This window comes from Chamaea fasciata, unplaced genomic scaffold (assembly GCF_029207755.1).
Source record: "Chamaea fasciata isolate MVZ Bird 193981 ecotype frontalis unplaced genomic scaffold, bChaFas1.0.hap1 SCAF_3, whole genome shotgun sequence".
Lineage (NCBI taxonomy): Eukaryota > Metazoa > Chordata > Aves > Passeriformes > Sylviidae > Chamaea > Chamaea fasciata.
This window is the reverse complement of record NW_027094088.1, coordinates 48,531,575-48,543,585: the sequence shown is the minus strand read 5'-3', so window position 1 is coordinate 48,543,585 and position 12,011 is coordinate 48,531,575. Positions and strand designations below refer to the sequence as shown.

Genomic DNA, 12,011 nt, shown 5'->3' with positions numbered 1-12,011 from the left:
GAAAGATGCCTTCAGGTAATCAGAAGGCAAAGGAAGAAGGGCTTGTCACTCTGCTTTCAGGGCTGGGGTCGCTGGGGCCGGGCTAGGGCTCTTTTCCCATGATCTGCCTACCTCCTGGAACTTTTAAAACTTCCCGGGGGCAGAGGGGGGTGTGTGCGCTGGCTGGACGTGCAGGAACTAGACGTCTTGGCTTGAAAAGCAGATGCAAAAAGGATTGTAGAAACCCAACATATGTGAGTATGCATGATCTTATATCAAGGCAAGTAAATACATGATTTAATCCCTCTTGAAACTTCTTGTTGAGAGGCTTACCAAAGCAAATTGCCCTGGGCTTTTCAGAAAGCAGTCATCTCTAACCCTGCGGGGTTGCTTTATGGAGCTCAAGTTTGACATCAATTTCCTGGTTAGCCCGTTTTATCTCCTCTTTCTGTGCCACCAGGTTAAAAGTCACTAGGATGACGGCTGTCTTGGCACCTTCAAGAGTGATGCTGTGAGGCTTTGCTGTGATGGTATTCGGGGCAACCTGGCCGTCGTCGGGGAGAAGCAGATGCCGTTTCCTACATGTTTCTAAACCATGTGCAGGCAAGGGGAGCCCATGAAATTCGTAACCTGGGTCTGGATGACATCGTGCAACAAAATGATTGGTGTGCTGCTGGTCTTTTTCCCTGCTCTGCTCCTGGAAATGGACGTGCTGCCCAGGAGTGTTGGTCGGAAGGTTCTTCTCTCTGCAGCCTCCTCACAGCGGTCGGTGGCTCGGACGGACGGGGATGTCATCATCGGGGCCCTCTTCTCTGTCCATCACCAGCCGCCAGCCGAGAAAGTGCCCGAGAGGAAGTGCGGGGAAATCCGGGAGCAGTACGGCATCCAGAGAGTCGAAGCCATGTTTCACACTTTGGATAAAATTAACGCGGACCCGGTCCTGCTACCTAACATCACCCTGGGCAGCGAGATCCGAGACTCCTGCTGGCACTCCTCCGTGGCCCTGGAGCAGAGCATCGAGTTCATACGGGACTCTCTCATCTCCATCAGGGACGACAGGGACGGAGGCACCCGCTGCATTTCCGACTCGCAGACCCAGCCCCAGACCAGAGTGAAAAAGCCCATCGCGGGGGTCATCGGCCCCGGCTCCAGCTCTGTTGCTATCCAAGTCCAAAATCTGCTCCAGCTCTTCGACATCCCCCAGATCGCTTACTCCGCCACCAGCATCGACCTGAGCGACAAAACGCTGTACAAGTACTTCCTCAGGGTGGTCCCCTCTGACACGCTGCAAGCCAGGGCCATGCTTGACATCGTCAAGCGTTACAACTGGACCTATGTCTCCGCCGTCCACACGGAAGGTGGGTATGGGGCAGCCCCGCCCGCCCGGGCCGGCCCGGGGCGCTGCGCCTGTGCCGGGTCACCCGCCGGGAACCGGGCCGGGGCTGCGGCTCCTCCCCGGGGGAGCGCCGGCCGCTGCCACCCGCGGGGACCGTGAGGAGAACGTGGAGAAACCGGGGGATGGGGTGGTGGTGGTGACGTTCCGGAGGCGCGGAGGGGTCCCCCCCGTGCGGGCAGCGGGAGGGGGGCTCGGCGGCGCAGGAGCGCCCGCGAGAGATCGGGCGTCTCCCCGGGCCCTGTCCCCATTCCCGCACAGAGTGGTTCGCATGTTTGTAAATAAAAGTTAACAGATGTGAGCAGCTGGATCTGGGACAGGCGGCCTCTCGCCTCCGGCTGGGCCGGGGCAGGTCCGTGGGGCTGGTGAGTCCGTGGGGCTGATGCGCTTGGTCGCTACCGTCGCAGGGAGTTTGACAAAACGGAATCAGGGGTCGGCAGGGACTCCAGGATTAGCTGCTGGCTTTGCTGCGTGCGAATTGATTTCCTGGGTCTGCGAACAGAGGGGAAAGAAAGCTGAAAATCCCTCCCCTGTTCAGGTAGCCCCTGCGTAGCCAGGTGCCGTGGGAAAGGGCAGATAGAGGCTCACGCAGCTTGCATGCATCTTGAGCAATAGTCAAAGCTATCACTCTGCACAATCTGTTCACAGTCAACAGGTCTTCCTAATTTTAAATATCAAAAGAAAAATAGCATTAGTAAGGTTATTTTAAAGAGGAGACATTGTTTTATAGCCAGGTTAGGTGGATCAACATAAATTGCAGCAGTAATTGCATTTGATAGAAAATAAACTCTTGTGATATTATTGTGATGTTGCTGTAGTCCAGTTGTGGTCTTCAAAATGGGATTTCTAAGTATAAAATTTCAAATCTGACCACATTAGTGCTATAGCTTCCCAACTCTTCTGTTTATCTGAGTGTATCACTTCTATGGATTTGATTTATGATTCCCTGTGCTTATTGAGCTGACTCCATACCTTTCATTCTCACAGAGATGACTAAGTAAAATGAGGTAAGAACATACACTGTGACGAAAAACATAAAAGAATTTCCAGAAAGAGTTCCATATTTACAACATTTAGAAGGGAACTGGATTGATCTAGACACCAAAACCAGAAAATGCTGCAATTTGAGGGGGCTGGGGGACAAGTGAGAGCATGAAGCAATGACCTGACATTTGCAGTTCATTTATGCCCTATTAAGATGAGAAAATGAGCTGCTAGCAAGACTCCAACATGAGCTATTAAGACTCTCTATTGTTGACAGATATGATTAGATCCTGTGGAAGGCCAGGATGACAAATAAACATGAAAGGAGTAAGTTCTTAGTTGATCTAAATAGGCATTTCTCCCTTCAAGGCACTCTGGGTTGCTCTGCTAACTCACTGTGCCTGAGGAGTTGCCTCAAGGGACTGACTGCCTCTCTATCTCACTCCTGTTAACATTAGTGGACCTTACCTCCTTTGGAAAAGACAACACCTTCCCTTCTGAAGGTTCATTTTAAAACAGTTCATTATATGCAGCAACTTCAGTCATTGCTTGTGAGAAATTTTATTTAAATACCTATTTTTATGAATGTTGCTGCTGATGAAAAATAATTGTTGCAAGATATTTTTAGACTTCTGAAGTGATACTTCTGAAAATAGGGGTAGCCCACAGGTCAACACTCTTCTTAGGAAAGGTCACAATAATTTTACAGATCATGCAGCTTGGGATTCAGATTTGCTTTTTTATTATTAATCTGTGTCTGCCATTCATTTATGGTTAAATTCAAGCCACAAAAATGTCACTGAAATTATGTAACAATCTTCAACTTTTGCACTGCTTTCCAGAATGACAAGTTATTGACCCCCACCCAATTGCTGTTGGGTAGATTCCAAAGGCTTTTTTTCCTTCTATTTAAAGTGAAATTAGTATTCATGAAAATCGGTGTAAATGGTTGCATTTCTGTTGTTTCAAATCCCATGCATTCACTGTATTGTTAAAGGTGAAATCATTTTTCACAGACAACACAAAGCCACTCTGCATAATAGTCTGTGTGAGCAGAGCTGCTCCATCCATGCTATGTTTGGAAATATGGGGATAAAGCATAGTCAGAAACTTTCCTCCTCCACAATTACTCATAGGCCTCTACACTGTCTTTATGGTGGGCTGCAAAATGTGCTGGGAGGCATTCTAGGGTATCACTGGTTGGAGAATGTCTTTAGCAAGGGCTGTGAGGAAGGGGCATGTTTCTAGAAAATGCACAGGTTGACACTGTGAAGAAGTTAATTCTTTCCCCTTCTGGGTGCTCCAGATCCAGTTTGACCCCCTTTCCAGAGCAGAAAAGCTGCTTCTTTCCCTTCTTTCCTAGCTGACCTCTGCTTCTCAGGGGGATGGACAGTGCTCAGCTCTTGTAGGCGCCCAGCCACAAGGGGATGCAGTGAGACCACTGAGCTGCACTGTGTCAGCGAGCCACACTCCTCAGTCCTCAGTGACCCAAGGCAGGGTCATGGAAACTGCCCAGAGAAATGAGCCCTTTCCCAGCCTGAACCATCCAACTCCTCTGCTTACCCTTCCTCTTCTCCTGCAGCCTCACTGAAGTTGGCTGAATACCCCAAACCAACACACAATTATAGATTTAGAGATAATCAGAAATAAATACCACACAATTTGTTGCCCAAGTTTCTTAACATGAAGCCTACGTGTTCCATGAGAATGAACATAAAGAACTCATCCATACAGGATGACGCGTTTAAGTAGTTTGCATTTGACACGGAAGTTTATTCTTCATGTGTCAATATGATAATTAATCACTGATGATGACTTTTAACTACACTCAATCTCGCCACTCTGGCACATGAAGCTGCATGGAGATATGCCAGACTTGGGGTTTTTTACACAGTGGTTTATTAGAAGTATAAACATTTCATGGGTAAAAATTTCTCAGTCAGTCAATAAAATCTGTTTTCAGAGGTCCACATAGCACATTGTTTCTTTTAGATTAAAATTGACACATAAACATCCATGTTAAAGAAGAACGAAAGGAGTTACTGTGTGTGGTTATTTTATTGTGTATTTCAGTTGAGCATAGTTACCCATGAGAGTCAGTTTTTTCCCAGAGTGGCCAACAGTCTTTAAATGCTGTAACAAATCTATGCATCTGTCAGTGTGAGGCTGTATGACCATATAGTACTTGCAAGGCATTTTCAGGGCTATTATTTTTTAAGTTTTCTTCAAAGATAATTCTGTGTTGGAGTTTTTTTGGCATGTCTACATCTCAGATTTTAGGCTTAAAAGTCATTCTTATCTTGAAATGCACATAAGTGGATGCTTAACTTTGAGCCAAAGCTTCCTATGGAAATCAAAGGCATCAAAAAGCATATGGGTTCAATCGGACACAATCCTTAGTGTGATAAGGGCAGAAGGAGCGATACTTGCTAAAGGTAACTTTCCAAGTGAGATATTCTGGTCTTTAGCCAGATAACCTGAGAGTCAGGTATTCTTCTCTACTTAGACCAGGCAGTCACTGGTGGTTTGGTAACACTGTGAAGAATTATAGGGAACACTTTCTTCCTTGCCTGGAGAAGAGCCTCTGGACTGCCTCTGGAACGCCTCTGGAACAAGACAAGAGATAGCAAGCACCACTGCTGTGCTGCTTTCATGCTGAAGACAGAGAAATTAATGGGATTGCCACCAGAAAATGCAGAAAGGTTATGAGGTTGCTGTAGGTTGCACTGATTTTCAAAACCCACAAGACACCTGCACCCTGGCTAGTGATCAGCATGAAGTCTCCCTCAAATCCCTCACTTTTAGCTGTTCCTCTTGTACATGGAGCAGAAGAGATGATGGTGTAAGTAGTCCTCAGATCACCTCAACTTCTAAATACCCTATTTCTGAATAAGCGAATAGAAATATTTAGCACCTGTATCTGGATTTCATTTCAATTATTGCCTACCTGTTAGCCTTATAAAATGTATCTGAACATTTATTTGAATGCTGTTTGCAATTTATGGACCATGCTTACACTTTATTGTACAAATACCCCTTTATAAACAAGATTTCCATTCCAACAGATTAACATGCAGATTTTGCAGAAGCAGCTTTGGAAATTGAATGATTAAGATACTTGCACCAAATTTGGACTGTTTAGAAATTAATTTTAGAGAACAGTGAGATGTTTCTGGTCTTGATTAAATTTTGTCAGATTTGTTTGCCAGGCTGTTCCTTTTTCTTGAGTATAAGGCTTAAAGTGAACTATGATGAAGCAGATGTCACAACTGTAAAGACTCTCAGATCAAAGTAGATGGTAAGTATATTATCTTCACAATGATTTTTGATAACCTGACTGCTGCGCACTATCCATCATACAGGAAAGTCATAAACATGGTTATATATGTTGGAAAGAGGATGGGAAGGAGCGAGTCCTGCACTTTATTGCAAATTTCACAAGAAATAAGTTTATTCAGTAGAACCTACTAAAGTAGTTTTAGATATGCTGGAAGATTATACTTCTGTTTAAAGATAAATGGGGCTATATTGATCAAATAGCTCAAAGGAATGATTTTCATAAAACTGTGTTTATTTTCTCAAAGGTGATTTTAACAATGGTCAATTATTAATTCTATGGTGTCACTCAATGATTAATACTTTTTGATAAAATTATTGTCAGGCAACACAATATAGAAATTCCAGTTCAAATGTTTGAAATTTTAGAGTGTACAAATGTTTCTGTAGATACCAACAATTACAAAAATGCTCTTAAAGGTTAAGGTTACGTAGTGGTATGAATTGTGCTGAGATGTGTGTTCAAAAATGCATATTTCAATCTAATTGTTTCTGTGTTTAACTTGTTTCATTAACTATCTTCAGAGGCTTTGTGACAGAAAAAAAAGGAAAGTCTTATACTGCAAGGAAAACAGAAATTAGTTTCAAAACAAGTATCCCTACATTGGATGGATTCCATTAACTGTATTAATTAGAAGGTGCTGGGAGAATAATTTTCATAGATTAATGTTGGAAAAATTATGGTTATTGACACACACTGTAGAAATCAAGAGAAATTCCTTCTTGAAAATGTATTGCTTTACATTAGTCCTAAATTCACAAATAGTATAGCTTTTTAACTACACAACTGGCAGCTGCATGAGTTATATCAGCTCAAAAGGTTCATCGAACTCCTGTGCCTGCCTTCTCAGCAATACTGCTAGGGTTCATATTTATCAGTCAGCACAATGCCTTCATTTGTGCTTTATTTTTTTATACATTATGTCCTTGCTATCAGATTTTTATGACCTACAGTCTTTGTTAACTCCTGCAGGTTTCTTGTCTCACTGAAGACTTTAAAAAATATTAAAGGACCTTAGCTTTCTCAAAAAGCTGTGTGAAAATGCCTCTAAAAAATACCTTTGAATCTTACATGGAGGTGCTTCCATTGAGGTTTCTGAGACCTAAAACAAATAGCTACATGGAGTAAAATCATATAACTGAAGTAGTGTCATGCACTGAGAAAGATTCTTTAGGGGCCTGATAATACATCAGTGAGCTGGTAACTGTAGTGAGAGACCAGAAGCATTGCACCTGCCCCATGCAGCCCAGGAAAATGCTGATCAAAGCCGTTACTAACTGGGGCTCCCTGACCCAGGCAAAGCAATACAGGGATTTCAGTTTATCTTCTGGGTGGCAGCAGTGCTTGCTGCAAAAGCCACTGTCACAGATGGCAGTAATTAACACATGGGCCTGCCGTCTCAGCTGGAGGGCCAGGAACTGTTTGGACACGATTCCACCTAAAGAAAGTGTCTTTTCACCCATGGGTATCTAAGGAATGCTAAGGGTTATCACCAGAGATGGCTGGGGAGAGGCATGCAAGGGACAATTGCCATCCAGTGCACGACAAGCTCAGGTTTGCAGTCTAATTTTTCAATAGTGTTTTCTCAAACGTTATTATTACTATCAATGTACATCTTAAAGAACAATTTCTAAATCTGGTTTGCCAGCAGAAGGTTGGCTATTGAGAAAGAGGCTGAATATGAAAAGAAACAAGAGCGGGACAGAGCATATTTCCACAGTTCCAGTCTGTAGGAAGTTCCCAAGTCCTAGCACTAGCAGCCACCAGTGAACATTTCCTTTAGGAGTCTGTCCAATCCCATTCTGTATCGTTTATACTTTGGTCTCTAGAGTATCACAGAATCACAGAATGGTTAAGGTTGTGACAGACCACTGGAGGTCATCTAATCCAGCCTCCCTGCTCAAGCAGGGTACACTAAAGCATCTTACTCATCTAGATGGCTTTTGTATATCTCCTGGGGAGGAGATTCCACAATCTTTTAGGTCAGCCTGTCCCAGTGCTCAGTAACACAGAAAAGAAGTTTTCCCTCAATCTTATAAATTAATTGTATCTTGTGTGAAGGAATGTTTCCTTCAAACTATTCTCTGATAACTGCATTGCCTTCAGAAGTTCATACAAAACTATTCATCATTTGTTAATCCTGATCATTATTCCCTTCTTCTAATTCCAATATGAAATGTGGGCAAGCAGAGCTACATTCAGTATTCAGGGTGTGGTGCACCATGGTTAAACACTCTTGTGAGGTGACAATTTCGGTATTGCTCTCAGACCTTTCCTGATAAACTTCCAGTCATTACTTTTATAATTGCCACCATTCACTGAATGGATGTTGTCAGAAAATACCTTAAAATTACCACAAAATCTTCTTAAACGGTAAGGCTTATTTCAGAGGCCATTACACATGGGGTTTTCCTCATGTGTTACCCCTACTTTATTAAGACAAATTTTATTTGCTACACTTTGGTTCCTATCTATTAGCCAATTATTAATCCAGGACTTTCTGTTATATCCCATATTACCTCTATTTTTGTCAAAGACTTTAATAAGAGACCTCATCAAAAACTTTCTTAAGTCGTAAGTACTCTATAGTGATTGTATTACTCAGATGGTTACCTGCTCCAAAAAAGAAGTCTAATTAGCTTCTGAGATATGTGGGTGTTTTATTTTTTTTGAAAGTTATGTTAGTTTTTTCCTGATATGGCATATTTATTTACTTGAACCATAACACTGTTTTGTTGTTGTTCCTATCAATTAGCTTTGTGAAGAAATACCTAAAGTCTGCAGAAAATTCATGTCTGTTGTTCACTGGATTACCCTCTATGCCTCTCTACTCTCCATAAATTCAGTTAAAAATGAAAACTGATATGTGAAAATATAAAATAGCTTTTTCTACTTTACTGCTTGTTTTTGTGCTAAGGCCCCTGTACCTGGTGTTAACATGCCACAATAGAAAATTAGCTGGTATTGGAAATTTGTTGAAGTACACCTTATGAATTTGGATTTGTTCTAAAATACATTCTATTGACACTCAGAGACAATGGTTCATTTCTCTCCTGCATAAGGAATGACCATTGTGTGAGATCTGTCCTATCTGCCTTCACAGACAGTGCAGACTGAGAGAATTAATTTAACTTTTATGCCGAGGTTTTATCTTCCCTGAGTGCTCTCTTTATGTAATTGGTTATCATTGAATATCAGGCTAGTTTCCCATTTCTTGACTATTTGAAGAATGGTGGGTTATTAGATTCTATGCTTTATGTCTCAGAATTACTTCATCTTGTGATTTGTGGTTTTATATTTCAATATTCAAAGTATACTCTGTTTACTTTCCCTCATTAGGACACAACCTTGACTTTTCGAAGTATTTCTTTTATTTATATTTATTTTGTTTTGTTTATTTTAATAGCATTATGAAATTTACTTTTTTGCTTTTTCATGCCAGCCTTTTTGATCCTTTTGAATCCTTCGCTCTCAGCCTCTCATGTATTCCTGACCAGTGTTCATGGAATTTGTTCATGTTTCATTCTTTTGGCTACTCCTTTTAATATCCTTGAAATTAGCTTTGTCATTTTGATATATTTTATTTTGCTTTGAATTAAATATTATTTTACTATTTTTTGTTTTGTTTTGTTTTACATGCAGCTTTTTTCTGTCCAAATATCACTAAAGTATAGTCACAATTGTAGACTACTTTTTGGATAGTTAGGTATTAACAATTTGTATATGGCTTAAGACTAAATCAAGAGTTGTTTCATTGTTTGTGAGTTCAATGAGCAAATGAGTAACACATGAAACACGTGTGAAAAAGAAATTCAATGCACAGTACGTAAGATTTGCCTTCATTTTCCATTATGCAATCTACCTACAAGACAGAGTATCTTAATAACATTTTGTGACATGGGCGCTATGCATCACAAGCTGTTTCCTCTTCTGCTGAGCCATTGCCCAAGTGGCTTGTGTCTATCAAAAACCAATGTGACAGATACTTCATTTTACTGACAAGTCATATTATTTGTTCTGTAGAATCACGGTCCTTTGTTCAAACAATTTTCACTCATAATCTCGCTTGAATATTTTTATAAACAAATGAATTTCTTAAAGGATATTTGGATTATGTTAACAGCCATCAATGATTTATAAGTCTCTTGAAAATTTGACAGTGATATTTTAGGCATGGGTATTTGGCAGTTCTGGTAGACAAAGCAGAGAAGGTCATGTCCCCTGCTGGTGCAAGTGTAGCAATAAGGCTTCTATCAAATGCTCATTGAAGTTAATTGGTGGCCCTCTGTTGAGTCCAGTGGATCCTAAATGGGGCTCAGCACGGCCATCAGGTATTGTCTTTTCAGGTCATTGAGCTGGCTCAGAAAGCCATAAAAATCTACAGGGATTGTGAATCTCACATTTAGGTGTATGCCACAGTTAATTGGAAGTAGTGCAAAACTGTGCTAAAACAAAACTATGTTTGTTGGATTTGCATAGATATTAGAGGATATTCAGATACGTAACTTTTTCCTTCCAACTAGAAGGAGGCTGAATCTAGTTCTTCCCATTCAAGTACCCCAGTGAATTTAACACTTGCTTCTCTTTGCAAAATGTTTGAGGAACAAACAAACTTTCATTTTTTTAAATGCAGTTGTTTCACTAGCAATATTCATCCTTATTCATCTGCGGATACAGATGGGTTTGTACAAGCTAGTAATTTCCCAGACATTTAATCAAACAAAACTCATCCTGGAAAACAGCAGTGAGAACCAGACATGAATATTGCTGAAATGACAACTATTGGAAATCTGAAGAAGTGTTCATAAATACTCTCTTGAAATGTTTGGCCAAGCTCCATTGAACATTGAATATCTTTTCCTAGGTGGAGTGGAATATAAAAGACAAATTTGCAATTAACTGTCAGGAAGTGATAAAACCTTTGAAGCTTGTATATAAGCCTTTCTTACCCATGTGGTGTTGTGGAAAGGCTTCAGCAAATGGAAATTTGACGTGTAGAAGTTCGTGTTGGATATTGAAATTGGTGATCCTCCTAATGAGAATGTATTTCCCTAGCTGCAAGTTCCACATGAGTAGATCTCAGTCTCTTGCCAAAACAGCAAATATGTGAAACTGAATATTGGTAGTACTATTAAGAAATGCTGTTTTATGAGCACTGGAAAAATTATAGGATTATTTGAGAGACTGGAAAGTAAAAATCCACTCCTATTGAACTATTCAGAAAAGGTTACAGTAGCAGGCTGGCAGCATTCTTTTGGAGGATGCCCTTGTTTTCCAGGCCATATTTCCTGAGAGGATAAATCCATTCAGCATCAGATTAAAAACTTTACAGCTACCAGCTATATGAACAAAGTGCTGAGCTGGGACAGCTGCTCCACTGGAACAAATGTGTTGAAGATTTTGAGACGGGGGATGGAGCCAGATGGCAGCCCTGACAGCAGCCCTGGCAGACTGGGTGTCACTTAGTCCATTCTTGTTCCCTTCCACCCTCAAGGCACCACAATTGTAGCTCTCAGGTGTCACTGCATTTCCTGTTTAATAGGCTTAACCTTCCTCATCCAGGTGGATACCTGCACAACTTCAAATCACTCTTTGTCCACTGTCAAGTTAGACCAGAACACCAACATCTGACAGCTCAGTCTGGGCATACTAAGTGACATGGTGCCAGTGTGTGTCACCTAGAGGCAGAATTCCTTCCCTTCCCACATAGTCCCGACCTGGAAATTACATTATGACTGGAAGGTTCTCCAGGAGTTTCTTATGGATTTGTCACCAAACTCAGAAAGAGATAAATAATACTCCATTAAACATATTCCCCTAACCATGCCTTAGTCGTGTTCTTCAGTGTTGGCATCCTGAAAAAGGGTAGGATAAAGATGTAGTAAAAGTGGCATTGAGATAGTAATGTGCAAAACTGATGCTGTGAAGTTGAGTGAATCAACAAATATTGATTTCAATATTTTATAGGACAGCCAAAAATGGACAGTATTGAGTTATGCCAAAAATATAAACACAAAAGACAAATGAGCTATGCCAGACAGCTCTGGCTACCAAGGCAGCAATCCCCAGAATAATAGTAAGATGGTGATGCAGACTTCAGCTGACAAAAAAATTGTAATTAAATTAAAACCAATCAGTGTGATGCTGTGAAGAATAGATCTTCTCAAACAAACCTGATTTTATTCCCTGATGAAAATGCAAACTTGGCAGTTACAGATTGAAAGTGCAGATCAAGTATCTTAGATTTCTTTTCAGGCACTGAATCAGTATTACAGAATATTTTTGTTAAAAGAGCACTGCGCAATGTCAGAAAAACAG

At 41.1% G+C, this 12,011-nt stretch overlaps 1 protein-coding gene across 1 annotated transcript in view; it reads left to right on the top strand.

The window, feature by feature from the left end:
- Window positions 1-622: 622 nt before the first annotated feature.
- GRM1 (glutamate metabotropic receptor 1) overlaps window positions 623-12,011 on the top strand; it is a 180,529-nt gene continuing 169,140 nt past the window's right edge. The window contains exon 1 of the mRNA XM_066178895.1: window positions 623-1,337. Coding sequence (XP_066034992.1) covers window positions 638-1,337 — 700 coding nt within the window. The 5' untranslated portion in view covers window positions 623-637. The remainder of the gene's footprint in view (window positions 1,338-12,011) is intronic.